The following is a 27,353-nucleotide window of genomic DNA, read 5'->3' as shown; positions in this document are numbered from 1 at the left end:
TTTTTAGCTAATGCAACCCAGTGACACAGAGATAAAAATAAATAAATAAATAAATAAATAAATAAATACATACATAAAATAATTCTATATGTTATAATACTATACACATTTCTCCTTTTACACGTAATACTATATTATAATATGTAACGAATTTCTATACAAACAAAGAGACGACAATTAAAACTTTCTTTCCGCTCATGAATCGTGAGTCGACTCCTTCGACTCGTTCAGAAGACTCGCTCAAAAGGAAACAAATCGCTCGCGACTCACCCATCACACCTTCGTCACGTTTCGCTTTATTATTCTGAAATTATACGCACACCGGCTAATTTTGGACAAAATAACTTCTCGTACAGGGCTGTGTATATAAATCTAACGTGATGACACGTTAAAAAGAATATAACAAGAAATACAACAACAACAAACTGAACCGACAGCAGCCACCTTTCTAAAAGCTGCTGAACCGGTTGGACGACTCGAGATCCCGGAAGAGAGCGAGAGAGCAAGCGAGGGATGGAAGTCTTTTATTTGTCTTCTGGTGGTTTACGATAAAAAATCTGACATTACCAATTTTTGAAATCATTTTTTATAAACGTGAGCAGAATGGCCGCATCTGCGATCTTCATCCTGGACCTGAAGGGAAAGGTAAAGTGTTTTAATTATCTTGCAGAAGTCAGAAGTGAGGAGTTGCACCTGTCGGAAGACGAGGATGGCTCAGATGGACTGTATAATGCACTTGTACAGCTTACATACTGAATACTGAATAAATGAGCAGTTATTATGTGTTTTTGGAGTAGATTAAATATACTATAGTGTCAGTGACTTGGGAAGTTTAAGGAGGTGAAAGTGATACTCTGTATCACGTTACATAGTACATCTGTTTGTAGGTGTCTTTCACGTGGACACGTGGATATAGTAAGAGCTTTCCAGCTCACGTAAACGGACTGAAAGGGTGGGGAATGTAATGTACACACAGGTGCGAATAGGCCTTCATAGTAGTGCAAAAGTGCAAAACCTGTCTACTAAACCTGTAGAGGTGCCACCCAAACCAGGAGGAGGATCAGTGCTCAGACTCATCCATTCTGCAGTTCTTAATGTAACTTCACTGAAGAGCTGGTCTACTCATCAAAAGCAGAAGTATACGATATGGAACAAGATTTAGATTACATGCAAAAATCTGATGTTGTTTGGGGAACTGGGTTACGATAAAAAGCCAGTTAACAGAGCATCCTCCTTTTAGATAGATAGATAGATAGATAGATAGATAGATAGATAGATAGATAGACCGATAGGATCAGACCCAGGTCTAGAAAAAGACTGACTCAGCACGACGGAGTGAGTCGAAATATTCGCTGACCTCTAACAGCATTAATATTAAACAAATCGGATGGACATGAAGCTACAAACAAACAATCAATCATTTATTCAGAAGAATTTGCACACAAGTCAGAAAGGGATGGAAATAAAGAAAAAGGTCAATTAGATTTTGATTTACAGTTGAGGCACTGAATCTAATGATGTAGCGTTTTGCTAAGCCCACCTAAACTGCATATAGAAATCTGAATAAGGTAGATTCATTATTAATAGTAAAAATCACACGATTTTTATAGACACTGCATCACATTGCGGCACATAATGTCATCGACGTGCGTTTTTTATATGTCACAATTGAAGACCATAATTAGCTACCTTTTAACAATATACAATATGCATTAAAATATTTAGTTTTGCTAAATGCAGTCAAAATCACAGTGACTGAAACAACAACAACAACAAAAAGATAACTAGATTGTTATTTTAATATAATGCATACAATAATCAACTATTTAACAAAAACAAAGGGTGGAAAAAGGTTTTTTTCATCATATTCAGCACCATATTTTAACACAAGACCTAATAAAACCTTCAATATCACTCCGAATCATTATTTTGTCTTCATATCAGCCATGTCAGCAGGTGCTTACTGAATAACTAGAAATACTTTGCTTCATTTATCCACAACTGTTTTTTGATCAAACAATTTTCTGAAAGTGAGAGAGAGAGAAAGAGAGAGTGGGGGAACAGAGAAACAGAGTGATAACTATCTTTGCAAACTATTATCATACACACTTACTTCCTCAGTACACTTAATTTTGTTCTCACATGCTGATTTTCTTTTTAGTCTATTTTAGTCCGAGTCTTTAGACTTATAATGAAAAGCCAGTGTCTGAATTTGGTATAACTCATCCTCTCTTAGTAAGGAATAATTATCTTCTGAAAGACTGCAAGACAGAGAGAGAGAGAGAGAGAGAGAGAGAGTCAAATGAAGGCCAAGAAGTAGTGTGTGTAGCCGGAGGGCTTTAGTTGGATGGATTAATCTGTGATATGTCTGGGTCTCGAGCAGTAGTGATGAAAGCTTTCCTGTCTGTGCCCTTCAGCAACCCAATACCTTAAGGCATTCCACATAAGATTGGCACATACCCTCTCATTTCCTATACTCTATTTTATACTCAATTTTATACTGGTATTTTTCATTGCATCGAATGCCATGAATTATGATTACAGTAAACGTTGATTTAGAAAAAAATACAATTAATTATCTAAAATCTATTTCATATCATAAACACATTTTATATCACCACTGTGTGATCAGTGACTATCAGCAACAGAAATATGCAATACGAAATATGCAAATTACTTCAAAATATTTTCATTTTAATATTTTAATACACCTTAAAGAAGCTTGAATCACTGAATCAATTGCTATTCAGTGCACCAAATGCAATTAGAGCTGCAATAGTCGAATTTTTATTATTTTACTAGTGTAAATAACCCAGAAAATGTGTACAAAAAAAAGCTGTTTGGCATTTCTTTCATTTAAGCAGTGTTTGCCTTGCACCTCCAGAGCTGCTTGTGTGGAGTTTGCATGTTCTCCCCATCCTTCGGTGGTTTCCTCTGGGTATTCTGGCTTCCTCCCCCAGTCCAAAGACATGTGTTGTAGGCTAATAAGTATCTCTAAATTGTCTGTATTGTGTGAATGGGTGTCGGCAATTCTATTCTGCAATGAATTGGCACCTCCGCCTTGTGCCCTGAGTCTATCTTGGGATAGACTCAAGGTTCTTTGTGACCATGAGAAGGATAAATTGTACAGAAATGGATGGATGGATGGATGGATCTGTGGCTGAGAAAACCTGTTGGAATGCTTGGGCTATATATATAAGTCTTTATATAGACATAATCCAATTCCCCATTACTTAAGAAGTAGTGTTCAGTCTGTTCAGAAAGACATGGTAGAAAAACTCTCCTGCTACCTAAAAAACATATTTATATACCTTATACCTTAAGGACAAAAAACAAGCAAAAACTAGAATAGGCATTAGTGGTACTTTTCCATGATGAAACGTTTTATTGCTAAAGGGGATGAAACTGGACACGGATCTGTATAAACTGCTTGAAAATGTTATCACTTAGGTATCTAGGCAAAGCAATAGTTTAGATGAACTACCTTTATAGAAATGTATGTAATGCTCTTAGCAATGCTAACTAGCTAACACCAGAGATGACGATCAGCTTAAAAGCTCACAAGAGCTCATTAAAAGAGATCCAGGACAGTGAAGGTACTTTGCTATAGTCATAGCAGCAAATTGGTATGAGCACTCATGAGTTTTTCCAGCTGTCACTATCAGTGTTAGTTAGTATGCATAGTCAGCTACCTGGGGAGGTAGTTAATTATCCCAACTAGCTAACATTGATAGTTAGCCGACAGGCAGCTGAAAAACTCGTGAGAGCTCATCGTAAAGAAAAAAGCAGTACACTGAAGGCACTCGACCATTTTTGTGAATTTCAAGCAGTTGAATAGATTAGTGTGCAGTAACACAGGTCAAGCTAAAATGCATTTCCATTTCTATTTAAGGCTTTTGGTAGATGCAATTATCCAAAGTGAAGTGCTTTGAAGTCTCTATCAATAATTACATTCTGACACTGGTTCACTAGGTCACAGATGAAGAATACAGCCAAAACCTCTGCTCAGGAGGTAATATAGTAAGAGAAGCACACAGACAACAGTTTGTTATTTCTAGTTGAAATACATTATGAAAGGTAGGTCTTTAGTGACTCATTTGACATCTAGGTGTAGTTCCTTTCACCACCTTGCCGACTCCAGGACTCACAGGAGTTGGTACTTAGATAACATGATAAGACAATAAGTCGCTCTGGATAAGTAAAATGTCATGAGGTTAAGGCATGATATAAATTGGCAAGTGCAATAAATGGACATTTGGCAAGGGGAGAAAAGTGTAGTGTAGCCATCTGTTGAAGCTTGATTTCTGTGGTATTAACTAGTCTATGGTAATGCTGTTCACTGTTACTCAACCACTACAGACCTAATTTTGATTAATCTTGGCAATTACTCCTTGCTCAGAACTAATTGGATCCAAATACCAATGAATCGTAATGGGATTGATTCGCTGCCAGCCCCCCAGACTCACACCACAACTCATTTCCTCTTTTATCAAAGGTGGCAGATCAACCACAGCTAAGATACTAACATCTAATCAACAGTAATTAGTGGAATGCAAACTGCATGCTGAATGCACTATCATGCAGTGTTTTCTACAAAAAAAAACCCCAAAATGAGCCGAAGCTGAAAACGGCCCCAGCAGTTACGATTCACATGACTTCTACTATTAGTATTTAAATGTTGTTTAACACAACAATGTGATTTGACACCCAAAATCTTAATATGCAGTCCCTGAAACTTTTTTTATTATATATTACCTGAATGTTTTTATATCCTTATCTCAACCCTGTGTGAATTCTTCCTTGTGAATGAATGAAAGTTTATTTGTAAGTCCGAACATCTACCAAGAAGGTTCGTTTAATATTTTTGCCATTAGAGGTCAGTGAATATTTGACTCACTCATGGTGAATCAGCTCTTTTCATATGATCAAATAAAGCTGCAACTGATATCAGCTACTGCAGCAACTGAATGTGAGTTTCATAACATTTCCAGTATACCACCTAGATTAAAACTGCGAAAACAAGTATTGCATAAGCTGGATGCATGGATTGTGCATCTTGTTACATTTTTATGCGCCAAAATATATATACGACTGCTTGTGTGCTATAAAGTTTACTGTCACCCCTTTAGGTGCTTATATGCCGGAATTACATGGGCAGTGTTAACATGAGTGAGATCGACCACCTAATGCCTATCATGATGAAGAGGGAGGAAGAGGCTGAATTGTCACCTCTACTGAGTCACGGCTCCACCCACTTCCTGTACATCAAACACAACAACCTCTACTGTATCCTGCATTACTCTGCTCTTATTTCCATTCTTCATGTATTATGATTTTTATATACTTCATACACAGTATTTTTCCCTGAAGGCCTGTATACATGTTCAAGATAGATCCTTAACAGTCACGTGTCAGTGGTAGCAATGACTAAGAAGAATACAAATGCTGCTCTTGTCTATTCCTTCCTGTACAAGATAGTGGAGGTGAGTATGCTTTAATGGCTCACGCTACTCTGGGTAGTTGTTAGATATGGAATAAAACACTGGATGTGTGGCGTTAAAGTAAAATGTGGTGGTATGATGCACTGTTACCACAAATATGCTAATTATTTTCCTAAAACAGTGTGTTCTGTAGTGTTTTATCCCTCTAACAATTTTTATTTATTAAAAAATGGCATCTTGCACTTTTTATCCATTTTTAAATAGTAGGAAGAATTTATTTCCTGTTATCGTTTTTACGTTACAGCAGCTATAAACAGTCATTACCTCACCAGCCTGTTTTTCTATTGTCCCTTGAAGATAATAAGCCTTGCCATTCTGCTTACAGCTTTATGTCTGATCGTTACAAAGTATTGACACTGGAGACACTTACCTTAAAATGCTAAATAAACGTCCGGATACAGAAAACGTCTACACATCAACAATTACACACACTTTTTCTTAGTTAAAGTACCAGTTTGCACTATTCTGACTAATTAAATTCAAGAAGTCAACAGCTCTCTGGTGTATTTGGATATACAGTTGCGATCACACGTTTACAATATGCCTTGCAAAATAAAAAGAAATATATTAGAGGTATCATAAAAATTGCTGGTGAACAGTATGATCAGTGTAAACATAAGGGAACATTCTGGGAAACATAAGGAAATATATTATGTAGCCTCTCAAGGACAGTACTAAATGAAAATACGTTTAAACAAAATAATAACAATTCATACTAATTATCCAGCAGTGCTTAATGGCAGACAAAATACAGTTGTTCTCTCTTATTTGTTTATTTTGCAATATCTGCAAGGCATTTGTAAGCTAATGACTTCAACCGCAGTTGAACTTTATTTATTATTTATTTTTTTATTTGTTTATTTGTATTATTATTTTTATTTATTTATTTATTTATTTATTTTTTGCTCTGATCCCAGTGAAATTTTTTGTCAGTATTGAGACACACTCTGTGTGCATGTGTTGTAGATTTTCACAGAGTATTTTAAGGTTCTGGAGGAGGAGAGCATACGCGACAACTTTGTGACCGTCTACGAGCTGATGGATGAGGTCATGGATTTTGGTTTCCCTCAGACCACAGACAGCAAGATCTTACTGGAGTGAGTGATGGCAGAATTGTTTATTCATTATTAGTCACTGAAACCAGCACCATCCAGCATTTTCTAGTCACAGCTGTGCATCCACACACTGCCTGCACACTATTCACGCTCTGTGTGCTGGAGTACAGAGGTTTACGTCATGTGGCAGACACACAGAAACACCAGCAGATATGTGAGATGTTCCTGTTTTCAAAAAAGTCCAGCTGACCTGTACTGAATTTTTCAGTTCTGCACTATATACTGATTGTATGTGCATTGCAGTTTTTTTTAAAACCTGGATATTTCCCAGTTTCACATTAAGACTCTTCCCCAATCTATTTCTTTATTCTCTTTTTACATTTTCTGCAGTAAGGAGAATTGGTAAAAAGCCCCAGTTTCTATCATTGCTCTGCCTTGCATAAGTATCAACCCGCTTGAACTTTTCAGTAGTTTTGTAGCTTTATTATCTGGAATGGAAATAAATTTAATGGGCGTTTTTTCCATAGTAACACTGGAATGACATACATTTTTGCGACACCACTGTTACCACTGTGATGTTTAAAACTGGGATATCTTTCCAGTACTTTGTCCCAGACTTGATTCTTGGTCTTCATGGTGCTGCTTGCTTAAGCACAGTCTTTTTCTTTTAACAGAATCTGGAACAGGCGTATTTATACTGGGATCACGTGACACTATTTGCACACAGGTGGAATCCATTCAACAGTTACTGGAATCTGATCGCAATTGAACGCACCAGAAATAATGAATGGGTTTCACAGGAGCACAAGTTTTGCTTCTGCAATCGCAGCTTTTTTATTGTCTTTTTATCTGTAATTAGTTTAGCTAAATATATAGATTCCAAGCCCTCAGACATAATCCTCATGATTATTAACCCAAACCCCAACAAATTTATGCATTTGTTTGGCTTGTCATGCTCTCTCATATTAATTATTAATACTGCTGTTATCTCCATGTATGTCATCTGATTAATGTTAAAAGGACCTATTACTTGCACTTCACATTCAACTAATATTTCTATTGTTCATGAAGTTAAAGTCCATGAAATACATTAAAATCCATGGATTTGTGTGCCTATATATGTGCATCATGACCATGTCATGGCATATATAGATTAAAAACAGGTTGTTTGTGTGCCTGTGCATCTCAGTGGACGTCTTGTTCATCCCAGGAGTCTCTGACTGCACTAGCACACACACACTAACAACAGAGCTTTGTTTACTGACTACAGCACCTCGTTCACTGCCTTTACTGCAGTTTTTGTTTTTAACATAATCAATACCCCTTGCATTAGAACCAATTAAATAGTTATGAAACCCTTAGACTTCTATTTCTAGTGCTCTTCTCTCTTTTCGGTGCCTCTGAATGTTTTTAGGTTGCAGGGGATATGAGTAATCATGCTTGCATCCCTAGTTAGTTGCTACCATAAATCATCCTTCAGGTATCATAATTATTGTATCTTCGAACAGATAAAAAAGTATGTATTGCGTGTAAAGTACAGAAATAAGAAATTGTAATCATTGCTGTGATATAACGAATACAGCGCTTCAGGGTGTGCTGGTATTGGGAACACTACCTCATCTTTTTCCTATAAAATAAAGCCCTGTCCTGATTTATTCCTTACTATTGTGTAAGTAACAATTAACTGTTGTTAATCAGAATTGTTTGTGCTGAAATGCCTCAGGTCTGGTTCACTTCTTATTCCAGGTACATCACTCAACAAGGGCATAAACTGGAGGTGGGTGCACCACGCCCCCCAGCAACTGTTACCAATGCTGTGTCCTGGAGGTCAGAGGGCATCAAATACAGGAAAAATGAAGTGTTCATGGATGTCATCGAGTCTGTCAACCTACTGGTTCGTTCACCCATTTACAATATGGTTGTAATTTATTAAATATAGCATCGTTTTCGCTGATGACCTAGATCTTTTTCAAGAAAATCTTGTTTCATGGTTCTTCAACAACCATGCCAACTATATACCCTTGTTTCTATTGACAGAGGTTTGTCCTGTACGTTTAAACATAATGCACTGTCCACTTAAAGACAATTGAAAAGAATCCACGGATACACATTTGTCCCCAGTTAGGTTAGTCATTGAGGAACTTCCCCTTTTCTATTGGGCTAGCTAATAAGTGTCCACCCCTGTATTTATGCATGGACTCCTTGTTGGTTGGAACCATGGTCAGTCTTCCTGGTGCCTTTTTGAGTGATCTTAACATGGGTGTGATGTCCAAAGATATCCTTATCTTTGCACATACCTGGTTTGGTCCTCCAGGCCACCCAAAGGCTAACTCATAATACATCCATGCTTCTGTCTACAGCTGTCTTTGTATATACAGTAGTTGGTTAGAGTAAGAAACGCTGTTTTGATCTTTTACTTTATAAATTTCTCAGCGGTGGGGATGTGTTTCTCACTAATCCAGGAAAGTCTTTTGTTTATTGATGATCAGTATTTGGTCACAGCGTTGGTACAGCTGAAACTATTCCTGAAAGAAGCTTTTTATTTCTTGTGTCCAAAGTCAATATAAGCCTGGAACTGTCTTCCACAGAGTAAATTGAGTGGCACAGACTCTGATTCACCAAGTTTTTGTAAGCAGTCAATGAGCCCTTTTTTTGTATACGTTGGTGGGATGCCACTGTAATGGAGCAACATTAGCAGAGCAAACTGATTAGACACACTCCAGTGTAGGCAGAAATGTACAGATTTGTATAATAAAAACAGTACTCCACTTGTGCCTGTCCCAACATAGAGGGGCAAATTTCTTAGGATTTTACTTCAACCTGAAGCATAAAAGATTCTTTTTTTGAGGACAGTCTACACATTTTTGAAAGAGGCTTTTACAGGGTTGTCAGATGTGTAAGGGAAGTCATCTATGTCTAAATGGACCCAGTCATCTATAAATAAGCGAGTGGGAGGTCTGTGTCACTACCTGTCATTAACTCGAACACTTACAGTTTCCACCCTCCGGACAATGTCCAGTAATGTACAATTTGTTGTACTTACAGTCTCATTTGCCATTAAATGTGTCCGATTGCCCATCATGTGATGTATAGCAAATCCAACATACAATGGATTTATGTTTCACTGGAGTTGTGGGGTTTGTTTATCACTTGCCTCTTCTCTCTTTTAGGCCACATTCTCAAAGTCTAATGGCACATTGCTCATTATTATCAGTAGAATTGATGAAGCAAAACATGTTCCTATCCAGACAGAAAGACTTTTTCTTACTAGTCATCATTTTTTCTGCATTCTTATCATCCAAACATGACTGCTGAATTTGTTATCCTGTCTATGGTATCTATGTGACCTTTGTGCCTAATAGTCATGCCTGTCAGGCCCAGTGTAGGAGGTGTAAACTGGAAAGTATGTGTAACCACTGGTTCTGTTATTTCTAGTAAGGAATGTGTGTTTTTATGTAGGAGGTGGTGTGGCCGGTGTGAAACAGGTTTAGCCTTTATGCCAGTTACTTGTAGTTGAGGGCTTCCAGTCCCAGTGAAAGAGATTTTTCTTGGCTTCTATACTTGTCAATTTAGTGTAGCATGCATTCCCTCTGGGAAGTAAAGGTGGTGTTGCCTCAGTGTAGGAAGAGGCTTGGTTTTTGTGCCTGTAAGGGAGAGGTGTAAGAGTTTTGCCGGTTAGTTGGTGTGATTGCTGTGCCTGTTAGTCCCAGTGATTAGAGGTGTGGCCTCTGTGCATGCCAATTATTTCCACTGAATCATGTGCGGCTTCTATGCCTGTGAGTGAGGTGTTGTCTCTGTGCCTTTTATTCCCGAACGATGAGGTGTTGTCTCTGTGTTTGTTAAGCCCAACAAATGAGTACCTTTTAGTCTGAGTGAATAAGGTGTGGCTTCTGTGCCTTTTATGCCCAATGAAAGAGGTGTGGCTTCTGTGCCTGTTAGTCCCACTGAATGAGGTGTTGTCTCTGTGCCTTCTTCCTAGTTCTGTAGGCACAACCAAGAGCTCCAGACCTCCTTGCATTGAGTCATGAAGGACAGTGTTTACTTTTGCTGTTGGTCTGGTCTCTGCCTTGTCCTTGGCTGAATGCTCTGCTGCTCTTCAGGTTCACAGTCTGAGAGGCAGCCCACAGGAGCTATTTAGAGCACCATTTTTTTCATTTCAGAAGACCCACACCTCATTGCTTTCTAATGGGGCATTACTCTCCACCCATACAGCTTCCTCTTTTGTGGTTTGATTTTTTTTTTTCCGTTGCTGCTAGAAATTCTGGCTGATTGGTTTTTCATTTGAAATCCGTTTGTTGTTTTATATTTTTTATTTCCACTCGGTGATAATAATGATGATTTTGAGATTATATCCGGCATGCACTTTTCATTTTCTATCCTCTCTGTTTCTCCTGTGTGTCACTCAGGTCAGTGCTACAGGCAGCGTCCTGCGCAGTGAGATTCTGGGCTGCATCAAACTGAAGGTTGTTCTCTCTGGAATGCCAGAGCTGAGGTTAGGCCTCAATGACAAAGTGCTCTTCGAAATCACAGGCAGTGAGTGCACATATTTATTAACTTTTTTTCTAGTCATGAATCATATTGTCATTTATCCAGTAGCGATATAAGGGCGAAATATTGCAGGGTGAGATTACATTGCATGTTCATTTTTGGACTATTTTCCATTTATTTACATATGATTAAAGGGCAGTCCTAAATAAATGAGGGAAGAAACCTGAAGAAGGCAGAGTATTGCATTGTGTGTGATGATTAGCAGACTCAGTTGACTTTGTCTTTGGGTCAAGAAGGCGAGAGGAAATGATCTCCAGTCAAGCCTTACTATATTATATTGGAGTTGAAATTAAATAATGTATAAATATTTGGTATTTATCGCTAAATTGAGTGAAAAGAGGAGTTTATTTTTGTGATTCCATGCCTTTTAAGGTACAGAAAGTTACTGTATGAATAGCGGCTCATCTATTTCATGGCCAGGTGTGTGCTAAGAAGTAAGCAGATAAAAGTGTTGATTTGAAGCGTCCAGATGAAATCCAAAGACCTGTCACTACCATTGAAGCGAACCATTAATGGGCTGAAAATGAAAAGAAACCATCAGAGAGATCGGACAAATATTAGGTGACCAAATAAAATATTTGAACCATTTATGAAAAAAAATGTTCATCGTCAAGCTCAGGAACATCCGAAGGCACAAAAGTCCACAGAAAACAACAGACGAATTCTTTCCCTAGCGAAGAAAGAACCCCATCATAACAGCTGGCCAGATCAAGAACACTTCCCAGAGGTTCGCATATCTGTGCCAAAATACAAAAGTTTTACTACAAGATATAAGCATTTGTAAGCCTCAAAACCAAATTAGATTATTTGCCAGAAACATCCATCCATTTTCTATATCCGCTTTATTCCTAATTAGGGTCACAGGGGTCTGCTGGAGCCTATCCCAGCACACATTGGGCAAAAGGCAGGGGTATGGACAGGTCACCAGTCACATATAGACAAACAACCACAGGCAATTTAGAATTACCAATCAACGTGTTTTTGGACTGTGGGAGGAAACCGGAGTGCCCAGAGTAAACCTACACAGGCACGGGGAGAACATGCAAACCCCACACAGGAAGGCCCCTGCCTGTTGAAACCCAGGACCTTCTTGCTGTGAGGAAACAGTGCTAACCACTAAGCCACCATGCTACCTGCCAGAAACAGCTAAAAGAAAAAAGGTAAATACAGTTTCGTGGACTGAGACAAACAAACAGTATACAGAAGTGAAGGGACTGAACCATACCAGTGTATAGTGCAGACATGTATGGTTGCCAAGGAAACTGGTTACCTTGCATTTATTGATATTGCAGCAGAATTAATTCTGAAAGTGTATAAGGCTATATTATTTGTTCAGATAGATTCAGTCCAATGCTTTAAAACTTATTGGACAGTGCTTTGCAGTGCTGAGACCTAAAGCATACTTCCAAAGCAACCCAAGGCCTTTTTTAAGGCAGAGTATTAGAATGTTCTGCAGTGGCCAAGTCAATCATCAATGTATTTCACTTGCTGAAGGCAAAACGGAAGGCGAAATCAATCCTAAGAACAAGAAAGACATCTGCAGTAAACAGCTGCAGCAGCAGTGCATGGCTGGGGAGAATACCCAGTGTCTGGTGATGTCTGTGGATTCCAGACATCATGGCAAAGGCAACCAATTGTAAAAAAAAAAAAAAAAAAAAACTAAATTTATGATTCTTGACAATTTAAAGCTGAAAGTCTGCACTTTGAGCTCATATTTATGAATAAATTTCAACTCCAATATACAGTGTGCAATAACAGTCGAGTCTCGCTCCCACTCACTGTGTGTGTGTATGTTTTCCCCCCGTGCTTGGTGGGTTTCCTCCAGGTGCTCTGGTTTCCTCCCACAGTCCAAAGACATGCTTCTAGGCTGATTGGAGTTTCTAAATTGCCCGTAGTGTGTGATTGCGTGAGTGAATGAGTGTGTGTGTGTGTGCACTGCGATGGGTTGGCACTCCGTCCAGGGTGTATCCTGCCTTGATGCCCGATGACGCCTGAGATCCCTGTGACCCGATGATAGATCAGATAAGCGGTACAGACAATGAAATGAAAAAAATTTATGGACAAGACTTTGAAAGAGATATGTGTTCATGTTGTGTAATGCACTGGTGTCACATCCTGCCTGGCTCCCATTGTTCCCAGGGTAAGCCCTGGGCCCACAGCGACCATGATAAACTGCTTGCTGAAAATGAATGAGTGACTGTTGCTAAGCTATGCACCGCAACTGCTCCAGTGAGGCATCCAGTGAGAGCAGAGGTCATTTACATACAAAATTAATACTGTTAGAATGACCTGTTCATCAGTGTGGAGGAAATAGTTGGGAGAACACGTACATGTTCATCAAGTATATATACACTATATTGCCAAAAGTATTCGCTCACCTGCCTTGACTCGCATATGAACTTAAGTGACATCCCATTCCTAATCCATAGGGTTCAGTATGATGTCGGTCCACCCTTTGCAGCTTCAACTCTTCTGGGAAGGCTGTCCACAAGGTTTAGGAGTGTATTTTTGACCATTCTTCCAGAAGCGCATTTGTGAGGTCACACACTGATGTTGGACGAGAAGGCCTGGTTCTCAGTCTCCGCTCTAATTCATCCCAAAGGTGTTCTGTCGGGTTGAGGTCAGGACTCTGTGCAGGCCAGTCAAGTTCATCCACACCAGACTCTGTCATCCATGTCTTTATGGACCTTGCTTTGTGCACTGGTGCACAGTCATGTTGGAAGAGGAAGGGGCCAGCTCCAAACTGTTCCCACAAAGTTGGGAGCATGGAATTGTCCAAAATGTCTTGGTATGCTGAAGCATTCAGAGTTCCTTTCACTGGAACTAAGGGGCCAAGCCCAGCTCCTGAAAAACAAACTTTACACTTGGCACAATGCAGTCAGACAAGTACCGTTTTCCTGGCAACCGCCAAACCCAGACTCGTCCATCAGATTGCCAGATGGAGAAGCGTGATTCGTCACTCCAGAGAACGCGTCTCCACTGCTCTAGAGTCCAGAGGCGGCGTGCTTTACACCACTGCATCCGACGCTTTGCATTGCACTTGGTGATGTATGGCTTGGATGCAGCTGCTCGGCCATGGAAACCCATTCCATGAAGCTCTCTGCACACTGTTCTTGAGCTAATCTGAAGGCCACATGAAGTTTGGAGGTCTGTAGCGATTGACTCTGCAGAAAGTTGGCGACCTCTTCGCACTATGCGCCTCAGCATCCGCTGACCCCGCTCCGTCAGTTTACGTGGCCTACCACTTCGTGGCTGAGTTGCTGTCGTTCCCAAACACTTCCACGTTCTTATAATACAGCTGACAGTTGACTGTGGAATATTTAGGAGTGAGGAAATTTCACGACTGGATTTGTTGCACAGGTGGCATCCTATCACAGTTCCACACTGGAATTCACTGAGCTCCTGAGAGCGACCCATTCTTTCACAAATGTTTGTAAAAACAATCTGCATGCCTAGGTGCTTGATTTTATACACCTGTGGCCATGGAAGTGATTGGAACACCTGATTCTGATTATTTGGATGGGTGAGCGAATACTTTCGGCAATATAGTGTGTATATATATATATATATATATATATATATATATATATATATATATATATATATATATATATATATATATATATGTATATGTTATTCCAAACTATATTAAATAGTGAAAAGAAAAACAGTAAAATGTCTCCTGGAACAGTCTCCTAACAGCAGACTGAATGTGAGTAGGAGGAGATTTTAAAAAAAGGGCTTATTCTCTACCTACTGAATTTGTGTTCCTGTCATGGATAACTTCCCATCTGTTCCTGAATCATCACTGTAGCTGTCAATAACCCTGATGATCCACACCCACTTATGCATTCTGACAGAGTAGAGAGTAAATACATGCAAAGTGCTACAAATTCTAGGTGCTGCAGCATCAAGTGAACAATCAATGATCCACAGTGTGAATTTTCCACCAGGATTAAGTAGCGCACTGACATGCTCGAAAGAAAATTGGTCAAGTCAGAGTTTGGAGGAAGTGGTGAAGGCAGACTGACTTCCTGAGTTCCTTCCTTTAATGACGCTTTAATGCTGCTCCAAACAGATAATATTACTCTCAAAGTCATCTGACCTCAGATGTGATGGGAGATATGAAACCACTGATGGATGTACTTTAGATGAGAGCAAACACTGCCCTCTTCAGGACAGGACTGATAAATGTTCATGTTCATGTTCATGTTCATGTCCATGAGTAGTGCATACTGATTTTGTGGAATATCACTGAAGATTTTCTCTGAAGCCAAACAGACTGATAGAGGTCTATCTAGCTGTGATTGTTAAGGCTCTTTAAGTTACCACTTATTATTCATGATAACATGAAGTACTGCAGTGGATTTAAAGGACAGGTTTGTGGTTTCATTCGAATGCAAGTCCACTGACAGCTACTGATAAATCATAGAGATATTAAAAGATTTCATGATATATTTTTTTTTTAACTATCCTGCAAACAACATTATACCAAACTTGGGAATATCCAGAGCACTGTATTCTGAGAAGGTACAATAGACACATGCTTTATATTTCAGAACACTAATCAGTTTTTCTTACTCTTGTCCCTGGGGAATCAATCAGCAGACATTGGAAATAGAGGCTGCTCCCCCCTGTGTGACCTTTAGGCAGCGTGGCTGATGACATCCAAGGTGTTTGAGTATGAGCAATGAGAGTCGGGTCCCAGCAGGCCTTCACCGCTGCCGAGGGAGCACAGAGACTGCTGAGCTCTGCCTTCCACACTGTCCTTATGGCCCTTTCATGTGCCTCTGTAAATGCCAATAGCCATGAGACAGAGAGTCAAGCACATCTGTCTGTATAAATGAAAATACACTCAGTATGTAGACAAGGACACCCTGCGTACATGCTGTAAGATAGAATACTTGGAATTCACTTAGCTTACCTGTGTAAATGCATCTCCACCTATTTATTTTGGTTCTCCGGCCCAACTGACACACACACACACACACACACACACACACACACACACTAGAGTAATCCCAGTTTTGTGCTTTGGTAATTCAACAGTCTGGAGTTTATTGTACAGTGTTACATTTCCAGAGCTGGTGTTATTAGAGATTTTAGGATGCTAAATACAGCCCTCTTGATTTGTTTACAGAGCAAACAGACTAAAACAACATGCAAACTCTCTTAAGCAAAGTACAGTTAAGCTCATTTTAAATGCAATTTAATGCTGAGGACCAAATTAATGTTGAACAATCTGGTCATATTTTACATCTTAAATCTCAAACTGACGTCTCACAGTCATTATGGAATTTACATTTACTTCACGTTTATCCATAATGCAACTGAGCAGTTGAGGGTTAAGAGCCTTACTCAAGGGCCCAACAGTGGCAGCCTCGCAATGCTGGGATTTGAACTCTTATAGCCTTCCAATCAGAAGCCTAATGCCTTAAACAATGAGCTACCATTCACATGTATTCACTTATCCGAGGAATGCTGAGCATGAGGCAGGAATACATGCCAAAGGGGTGATCATTCATATATCACACCTTTACCATTCCACCTACCTATGTGTTTTCAGGAAATACAAGAGAACTCTAAAAACCTGAAGGAAAACCACAACAAAATGCTGTTCTGCTTAGGATCGAACTAACCTCCTTTAATAGTGTGCCATTTCTTTTGTCCTGAGTGAATGGCTTACCTGTCTTCATGGATATATCTTGGATTAATATCTTTAAAAGCATTCAAATGAAGCACTGTATTGAATTGTATGAATGCATTTCCACATTATAAAATTGCTCATACCACTTATGACCTATTTAATCAAAATTCACATTACCGAGTCTCTTACATGAGTCTATACGTAGATTTACAGAAACTCCGGCGTGTATACTGTTTTCGCAGGATCTGAATTTTCTTTTTCTGAACTAACTTGACATGTTTAAATGCCCTTAATGCGTTTGTTTGTATCCGGCTTGATACATGAGTCAACAGTACAACGCATAGTTGGCAGGTTAAACAAGCTGTTGTAAGAGCATATGATATTTGCCTGTATGATATTTCTTCATTATCCTGCCATCACTTGGAGGAACAGGAAAATTGCTGGCAGGAGATAAACTTGAGATCAAGCTGAATTTATATTTTTAGAAGATAAGATGAGAAGAATTGAGATTTTTCACATGCACAGTGATGAGAGAAACTATTATGTCCACTCACAGATGAAGCGAATAACATCTCATAAAAGTGGTGCATGTCACGGTCTGGGAGATTAGACCGTAAGGGAACAGGCAGTTCTCGTAGTTGAAGAAGACCTGAGTGAGTTTGATCTTCATGGCCAGATGACTCTGAAACTGCAAATCTTGTGAGTGCTGACAGCAGTGAGTATCTACTGACAGTGGACTGGGGAGGGACAAACTATGAACCGGTGACAAGGTGTTGGGGTCTCAAGGATCATCTCCTCCATACAGACAGAACGCAAGTCATAGAAAATTTGAATGACTGTAATCGGAGAAATGTGTCACAACACAAAGTGTAGCTCAGTCAGAGTGCCCAAGAGTGTACAATAGGCATGCAAGCATCAGGGGCTTGGAGGAATGGAAGAAGTTCTGATCAGCTTTTCACATCAGATGCACAGGAAGATCTTTGCCATTTTCTTTGGGGGAAGTGATGGCATCAGGATGCCCTGTGGCACCTTCAGAAGAAGCTTTTATCACCACACATACATTACAGCACAGTGGAATTCTTTTCTTCACATATCCCAGCTGAGGAAGTTGGGGTCAGAGCACAGGGGCAGCTATGATACAGCTCCCCTGGAGCAGAGAGGGTTAAAAGGCCTTGCTCTTAAGTGAAGCTTGGTGGTACTGGGGCTCGAACCCTGTTCCTTTGATCAACAACCCAGAGCCTTAACCAAATGAACCACGGTCTAGTCCTGATTATAAACGTTTTGGTGACACACAGACAAACAGCAAGTGGTCATAATGTTTTGGCTCTGCAGTGTACATTACAACACAGTGAATTTTTTTTTTCCACACATCCCGACTTCTTAGAAAGCTGGGGATTTTACACTAGTGTCAGCTTCAGATGGTCCTCTTATGTACACTTTTCTGGGTACAAGCATCAGAATTGTGAGGGTTGCATGTCAATTTCGGTCAAATTGTATCTTTCTATAATAGTACACAAGTCAAGTTAAGTCACCTTTATATTCTTTGCACATTTAAAAGACAACATGTACGGCCAAAGGTCAGGTTATTAGCATCAAACAGAAATTAAGTGAAAGATTAATAAAATAAGAATAACATGGGATAAAATAGAAATAACAATTTGTAATATTTTATTGCTCAGGATTGTAATATTTAATTGCTCAATGTTCAGCATTGCTTTATTATATTAAATTATGGTCATATGATGTTCAGTAATTTTAAAAGCTAATTCAGTGACTACTTCTTTTTTTGCTTCATCTCTTTGTGCATGTGTGACACAGGGGAGAAGAGCAAGTCTGTGGAGTTGGAGGATGTGAAGTTTCATCAGTGTGTGCGTCTCTCTCGCTTTGAGAACGACCGAACCATCTCCTTCATTCCTCCTGATGGAGACAGTGAGCTCATGTCTTACCGCCTTAATACCACCGTGAGCATCTGCATCAAGCTTTATATCTTCATGACATGCTTTATTTCCTTATGCCTCATGCTCATTTATCCCTCATTGTTCTTAACAGGTGAAACCCCTCATATGGATTGAAAGTGTGATTGAGAAATTTTCCCATAGCCGTGTAGAGATCAAAGTTAAGGTACTAAACACACACACACACACATACTCTAAACTCTTCTCTTCTTTTCTCTTCTCTTACAATACATCAATTTGTTTCATCCAAGTCACAGGACTGTAACTGTACCTTTTAGGACACAGATGCTTGTCAGTAAGGTTGAACCCTCAAGGGTACTTTTGTCTCTTGGACCTTTACTTTACCTGGGAAAGTACGTTTACTGCCAAGACTGCTACAATTTTGTCTTCTTTAGTTTTACAATAACTACAAAACTAGTTCTACAATAACACCAGCATTCACATGAAAATAACATTATTCATGAACATGAACAGCTATTACACACACTATGGAACTAGTTTTATGTTTCCATGTAGCAAGTTCCTGGATTTCACTATGTACTGTGCCAGCTATATATGGTTCAAAATGACAGTAAAAACTTAAAGGTTAATTCTAGTTCATTCATCTAATAATATTATGTCTTTGTGAAGTCATATTCACACTATAAAGCTCTGCTGGTGTTGTAGCTGTTGTATGTTTACTTCAGTGTGGTGTACGGTGTCCTGCAGGCTCGTAGCCAGTTTAAAAGCCGCTCCACTGCCAACAACGTGGTTATCCTGGTGCCCGTGCCCAGTGACGCTGACTCACCCAAATTTAAGACCAGCACAGGCCAGGCCAAGTGGGTACCTGAGAAGAGTGCCGTGGAGTGGACCATCAAATCCTTCCCAGTGAGTGACATTTTTACTTCACATGAAAAGTACTTGTGTATTGTTCACACAGGGCATGTATAACAAATTTACATTACATTTATATCTACTCATTTATCATCTACTTATTTACACCTTATTAACACCCAATATATTATATCTAAGTCACTTTTTTAATATTTACAAAGACTTCCTGTCTGAACAAAAAGACTAGAACATAATCTCTGGAATATTAATATACTTTTAAAAGCTGAGATTCTAGCCAGAATCCCAACAAGAGAGCACTGGTCCTGTTTTCTTAGCTGGGATCTTCATCTCTCTCCTGTTCTATCTGAGTGACACCAACCTCATGTATACAGAAGAAGGCAGGTATTGCTCACCTCCAGAAGTGCTCAGCTACTGCATGAGGTTTCATCAGCAATTGTTTGGAAAGGTTGGCTTCATGTCCCTTGGAGGAAATTCCTCAGCCTTCGCCAGAAGAGACTTGGAGCTTTGTGATGATGGAGATTCAGTAAGAATTAGCAACAGAAGGAATAGGCATTGTAGATAGATAGATAGATAGATAGATAGATAGATAGATAGATAGATAGATAGATAGATAGATAGATAGATAGATAGATAGATAGATAGATAGATAGATAGATAGATAGATAGATAGATAGAGGTGTGCAGTCAATGTTAGCAATATATCTTTTGTTAGTAAAATTTATTGAGCTGAAATTTGTCATAAAAGTTACTTCAGCAAGTTTTACTCTAAATAATTCAGGATCAAACAGCAAACAAACAAAATAAGTAAAAAACAATTAAAGTAAAAAAAAATGTGCATACACACCAAATAGTGTAAAGTTTGTATTCTTTTGTTTATTACTTTAATATCTTTTTATTCTCTTCATTTTAATGAAGTCAAATGGATTTTACCACTATTCCTTTTTGTATAACTTGTATATCTTTGAACATAATGTTGCACTACATAAACAAGGCTATAACAGCAAATAAAACAGGTGTATAATTACACTTGGACACTGCACACTAACTACACAAGACAGAAGAATATTTAGATGGAGTATACAGCTCTGGAAAAAAAAATAAGAGACCACTGCCCAATCTCCAGATTTGAACCCTATTGAAAACCTCTGGAATGTCATCAAGAGGAAGATGGATGGTCACAAACCATCAAGCAAAGCTGAGCTGTTTGCTGTTTTTGCAGAAAGAGTGGTATAAAGTTCCCCAACAGCAATGTGAAAAACTGGTGGAGAGCATGGAGCCAAAACGCATGCAAATCAGGGCTGTTCCAACAAATACTGATTTCTTAATGTTATTTAGCCAAAGCATTAACACAATTTGTTTACAAATTATTTGCATTTTGTTTTATTTGAGTTATTAAAGCTCTGCAAATACTGCATGATCTTGGGTTATTCTGATGTGTTGCCATTTCCTTTAAATATACACTCTAAATAACAATAGTTATATTTTGAATTTAGGAGAAATATTGTCAGCAGTTCACAAAAAAATGAAACAAAACTGTTCATCTCACCAATACATGTACTGGTATACATGATTATTTTGCAGTCGTCTCTTATTTTTTTCCAGAGCTGTATATCTGTTGCAGGTGAAGGCGTGCTTTAGCGTGAATCTGTAGCAGGAGTGTAGTGTTTGGGGGAAAGAGCTACCGGTGTAATGACTAATGCTACCCACCCGAGCCCCACATATACACGTGATCTCTCTTTCTTTCTCTCATTCCTTTTAGAAGTACTGCTGAATATGTGAGCAAAACAGTGGATGTGACAGTAAGCTGGAAAGCTGCCATGTTCTTTGTTTTTCGAAAAGTTTTATATTACTTTCTACTGTGCCACAGGCCCAGTCCTATACAATTGCACTTTTACCCTGGGTTTGTATTGTTTTCCATACGGCGTATTACCCATGTCGTTATGCTAGTGACGTATCCAAGGATTCTGATTAGTTATTACCCCCGCTCGATCACCGATCACCATGCTCCTGTTGCAGACTTGTGTTAAACCATGCAATACTATACTGAGAAAGAGCTGAACGTGGCTGTGAATATGAATAAATAACAGTACAAACAATTTATACAAACAGTTAATGTTCACAATGCAGGAATTTAAGTGGTTTCAGTAACAGCAGGACAGGGAAGAAATGTCCCAGTAGCAGCAGGACAGGGAAGAAATGTCCCAGTAGCAGCAGGTCAGGGGGAAATAATTCCATACTGATATTAGTATTGTAATGTGGACTGCTTTTTTGTTCCCTTATAATATGACATAAGAATGAAATGATAATATTAACGTGTTTCTTCCCTAAGTTGAAATGTTGACATGCTTTTGCCATTTTTTAATCAGAGTAAGCCCTAACAGAGGCGTGAACGCTATGCGGATGCGTGTCCGATTAGCATTAAACACTCCAGACATATGGTTTTAGTCAGACGCTGACAGATCGCCTCTAAATGCTGTGAATAATGATGCGCAAGGGAACAAGCAGACACCTGCTAGTTAGCGCCTTAGTACATAGTGGAGCAATGAGTTACTCATATTAAAGTGTCACATCTTTATTACACTGCAGGGACAAACCATGAGAATAGGGGAGAGCAATGATGCAACCATGTACGGCAGCTTGTTAAGAAATGAGCTTTGGCGTAGTATTCCAGGGAGCCGAGGATGTCACAGCGGGGAAAGTAATGACAGAGTTATTTTCCAGTTGTGTAGGGAAGACACACTATTCATGCAACCTGACTCGTCATACTATTAAAGATTCATAGATACATTACACTCCGAACGTCAACCTCTCATCTTAGAAAAAGTATGGGGAAATATAGTGCTGTTTAGTGACTGTAGATGTAGATGAGACTAATGATTACACAAAAAAATGGAGTAAAGAGGATGTAGAGAGGTTTTTTTTTTTCTTCTTGAAGTGCCTATTAGTGCCAAAAGCTTTTAAAACACTACAAATTAGTGAAGCTCATCTGACATTTAAGTATTTCTCTGAGGTTGTCATGGTTACAAGGTGAATTTAAGGTTTCAACAAGCGAGGTTGCGGCTTACTCTAACTTCCTGTCCATGTACAGTAGATAACACTTCACAGTGAAGCATTACACTTTCACCTTTCTTTCTTTTATTTGTCACATATGCACTATAATGCCAAATGTTTTGGGACACCCCTCCAAATCGTTGATTTTTTTTTCAGATGTTGTTTGTAGGGGTTGTGCTCGGCCCCTTAGTTCCAGTGAAAGGAACTCTTAATGCTTCAGCATACCAAGACATTTTGGACAATTTCATGCTCCTAATTTTGTGGGAACAGTTTGGGGATGACCCCTTCCTGTTCCAACATGACTGCACACCAGTGCACAAGCAAGGTCCATAAAGACATGGATGAGAGAGTTTGGTGTGGAGGAACTGACCTCGACCTGAAAGAAAACACCTTTGGGATGAATTAGAGCGGAGACTGTGAGCCAGGACAAAACTGGGGCGTCTGCCTTTACATGCACATGAATGTAATATGGAGTTGTCCCGCCCTTTGCAGCTATAACAACTTCAACTCTTCCAGGAAGGGTTTCCACAAGGTTTAAGAGTGTGTTTATGGGAATTTTTTATCATTCCACCAGAAGCGCATTTGTGAGGTCAGGCACTGATGATGGAAGTAAAGGTCTGGCTCACAGTCTCCACTCTAATTCATCCCAAAGATGTTCTATCAGGTTGAGGTCAGGACTCTGTCCAGTCAAGTTCCTCCACACCAATCCATGTCTTTATGGACCTTGCTTTGTGCACTGGTGTACAGTCATGTTGGAACAGGAAGGGGTCATCCCCAAACTGTTCCCACAAAGTTGGGAGCGTGAAATTGTCCAAAATGTCTTGGTATGCTGAAGCATTAAGAGTTCCTTTCATTGGAACTAAGGGGCCAACCCCTGAAAAACAACACCTGAATTCAATGATTTGGAGGGGTGTCCCAAAACTTTTGGCAATATAGTGTACATAGAGCATAGTGAAAAGCTTTGCTTCACGCATCCCAGCTTGTTAGGAAGTTGGGGTCAGACATGATACAGCATCCTGGAGCAAAGAGTGATAAGGGCCTTGCTCAGGGGCGCAACAGTGGCAGCTTACTGGTACTGGGGCTTGAACCCCCAAGTTTCTGATCAACAACACAAAGCCTTATAGTTTGAGCCCCTTAACTGCCCCATTATCATAGGTACTCAGCACTCAGAATTTATGTGCTGCAGACTGCTACAGAATCATTACAGTCTGAAGGCCTTTTCACCCTCATCTTCTGTGGATGTAGAAAAAAAGATGCAACAGAAGCTAGTGCTTGTGCCTAAGGCTTAAGGAATGGTTGATTAACACACTGATTTGCAAAAATAGATTTTAGCTCAATTTAACAAGGGTGGTGTTATTGTCATTTTCCTGTCCTGAAATAAGCAATATTGTGTGTGTGTGTGTGTGTGTGTGTGCGTGCAGGGAGGGAAGGAGTTCATAATGAGAGCTCATTTTGGACTGCCGAGCGTAGAGAGTGATGAACAAGAGGCGAAGAGGCCAATCACAGTGAAGTTTGAGATCCCTTATTTCACAGTGTCCGGTATTCAGGTGAGTTCTACTTTTTAATCTTCATCGTCACACTTTCGCTCTCTCTGCAGGTGGTGTACTGTCCAGTGGACATGGTAGCTTAGTGGTTAAGGTGTTGGAAGGTTGTGAGTTCGAATCCCAGGTCTACCAAGCTGCCACTGCTGGGCCCCTTAGCAGGCCCATAACCCTCAGTTGTTTAAAATGAGATAAGATGTAAGTTGCTTTACATTTGGTGTGTATGGACACTGATCTCAGCCATAGCATTATGACCACCTGCCTAATATTGTGTTTGTCCCCCTTTTGCTGCCAAAACAGCCCTGACCCATCATGCTTTATATCATTAACTTCTTCAGCAGTTTGAGCAACAGTAGCTCGTCTGTTGGATCGTATCACATGGTCCAGCCTTCTCTCCCACGTGCATCAGTGAGCCTTGGCCGTCCATGACCCTGTCACCGGTTCACCACTGTTCCTTCCTTGGACCACTTTTGATAGATACTGACCACTGCAGACCGGGAACACCCCACAAGAGCTGCAGTTTTGGAGATGCTCTGATCCAGTGGTCTAGCCATCACAATTTGGCCCTTTGTCAAACTCGCTCAAATCCTTACGCTTGTCCATTTTTCCTGCTTCTAACACATCAACTTTGAGGACAAAATGTTCACTTGCTGTCTAATATATCCCACCCACTAACAGGTGCCATGATGAGGAGATCATCAGTGTTATTCACTTCACCTGTCAGTGCTCATAATGTTATGATTGATCAGTGTATATAACAGTTGTTCTCTGTTCAGCCCTTGATTAGTTGTCTATTTAGAGTATATTCTTGTGTATCTTTGTGTATTACAATGTGGAATCCTGAAGCATTGCAGTTTAGTTTTTTAAACCTGAGCCTTGTTTCCAAGTTTTTCTGATTTTGGTATTATTTCCTGGTTCAGACTCTCGCCCGTTTGCTCATTTGTACCCATGGATTATCCTGATCTGACTGTGTTTTGACTCCATACTACACGCTTTGATAAAGATTGATAGTTTGCCCCCAAATTGAATACTCTATGTTACAATGCCTGTTACTTTAATGGACTCATTTAAGTCAGTGGTATCTTTTCAACCCATATTTATACACCAAATCCTCACACGTCTGTTTCTATTTCCAGAAGCCTCTTTCTATTTATTTTCAGTAAGAAAAGTTGAAATGCTTTACAAGAGTGTAAAAGAGACTTCTCAATATTATAACATTTTAGAACACCAAAATGATAATAAAACTACTAATTATTATTATATCAGCTTGTACAGTATGTGTTTATAATAAATGGATTGCACAGATATTTTGATTGTCAGAGGATAATCCAGTTGACTCAAATCTGTTTGCTGCTTTTCAGCCACATTCCAGATAGAATCTTATACAGTGGATAAAAAACAAGTGTCGTAGTAGCAGGAATCTGGATAACGAGAGTCAGAACACTAGAGATTGGGTGTGTTTATAATCCTCTAAAATGTCTAGGTGTGTCTTTAACCATGTGTTTCATGTGTTCAGGTCCGATACCTGAAGATCATTGAGAAGAGCGGCTATCAGGCATTACCATGGGTGCGATATATTACACAGAGTGGAGGTGAGCAAACCACACACACACACACACACAAAATTTAGAACTGTCTCTGTCTGAAGGCAGAGAGAGTGAAGGTGAGACATGTTCACACACACACTCTCTCTCTCTCTCTCTCTCTCTCACACACACACACACACACACACACAGAATTTAGAACTTTCTTTGTCTGAAGGCAGAGAGTAAAGGTGAACTACATTCACTCTCACTGTCGCTCACATTCTCTCTCTCTTTCCTACACACACACACACACACACTCATATGGCATTTAGAAATATTTCTGTGTTGAAATCTTCGTATGTGAGACACCATCACAAGTGCAGAGATCAGTTTTCCATTTGCATGAGTGACGCCAGAGGACAGCAGCACACTCAGACATGTGTATCTTTCCTCTCTCTTCAGCTATTTATTAGAAATCTGATTTTACACACGGCACATTTACACACAGGAATATGATTTATTAGTGTCGCTGACATTTTGTGTGATCATATTTGGCAGATTATCAGCTAAGGACAAACTGAAGGGACTTTTCAGAGTGCAGCTTTGCACAGGAAGTGCTGACCTTCTGTCCGCCTCTTCTCTGAGGAAGAGAGACGAAGACAGCGGTCTCACACAACAGTCAAGCAGATACAGCCTATTTCTATTATGCTTTGTGTGTGTGTGTGTGTGTGTGTGTTTCTCAGGTATGTGAGGGTGTTAAAATGTGTTAGGAAATCAAAATTAACAAAATAGTCCAGCTGATATTATTCTCGTGGATTTGGACAGATGGTGTTTTATATTTACTTTGTTAATAAACATTGTCTGTTATGGTTTCTGTGTGAAGTTGTATTTTTATGTCTTGAACAGGTCCATTGATCAGTTTGAGAATTGGATTTTTGTGATACTATATTAAATATATATCATTTATGACCCATTGTCTGATATAATTGCAAATACAGGACGATGTCAGCTTTTATTGCTTTTCTACACAAGCCCTACTGAGCGATGAAATAAATACCGTGTGCATGAAATCAATCATTAATAAGGCTTTTGGTGGTGTAACTCTATATATTCACTGCACTAGCACTGCAGCCTGGAGGGTTTAGTTCCTACTTACACACACACACACACACACACACACAGATACACAACGTACAGGTATGAAAATGCTCCCACATGCACACAAAATGCAAACACAAACCACACATATACACTAAGACAAACATAACCACACATGAAACACATATAAAGATGCAATACACATACAGGAAAACACACACACACACACAGTTATACATACGTTTACATACATGAAACATATATATCCAGGAAAACAGATACACACACACACACACACACATACATGAACACACATGAAACATACAAATAGGCAGTACACATCCAGGAAAACAGACACACACACATACATGAACACACATGAAACATATACACAAGAGGCAATACACTTACAGGAAAACAGACACACACACACACACATACATGAACACACATGAAACATACACATGAAAGGCAATACACTTAAAGGAAAACAGACACACACATACATGAACACACATGAATCATATACACACAAGCGGCAATACACCTATAGGAAAACACAAACAAACACAGATGCACATACTGTACCTACAAACA

General features: G+C 39.4%; 1 protein-coding gene across 1 annotated transcript; it reads left to right on the top strand.

The window, feature by feature from the left end:
* The first annotated feature begins 225 nt into the window (after positions 1–225).
* ap1m3 (adaptor related protein complex 1 subunit mu 3) lies at positions 226–26,528 on the top strand. Its single transcript, XM_058403407.1, has 12 exons — positions 226–645; positions 5,130–5,286; positions 5,416–5,483; positions 6,468–6,598; positions 8,303–8,450; positions 10,963–11,089; positions 18,570–18,712; positions 18,801–18,872; positions 19,415–19,573; positions 24,013–24,138; positions 25,649–25,724; positions 26,217–26,528. The coding sequence occupies exons 1-12, from the start codon at positions 604–606 to the stop codon at positions 26,237–26,239; spliced, it is 1,272 nt and encodes a 423-aa protein (XP_058259390.1). The 5' UTR covers positions 226–603; the 3' UTR covers positions 26,240–26,528.
* Positions 26,529–27,353: the final 825 nt, after the last annotated feature.

Source organism: Hemibagrus wyckioides, linkage group LG11 (assembly GCF_019097595.1).
Source record: "Hemibagrus wyckioides isolate EC202008001 linkage group LG11, SWU_Hwy_1.0, whole genome shotgun sequence".
Taxonomy (NCBI): domain Eukaryota; kingdom Metazoa; phylum Chordata; class Actinopteri; order Siluriformes; family Bagridae; genus Hemibagrus; species Hemibagrus wyckioides.
This window is presented reverse-complemented; position numbering and strand designations above follow the sequence as displayed.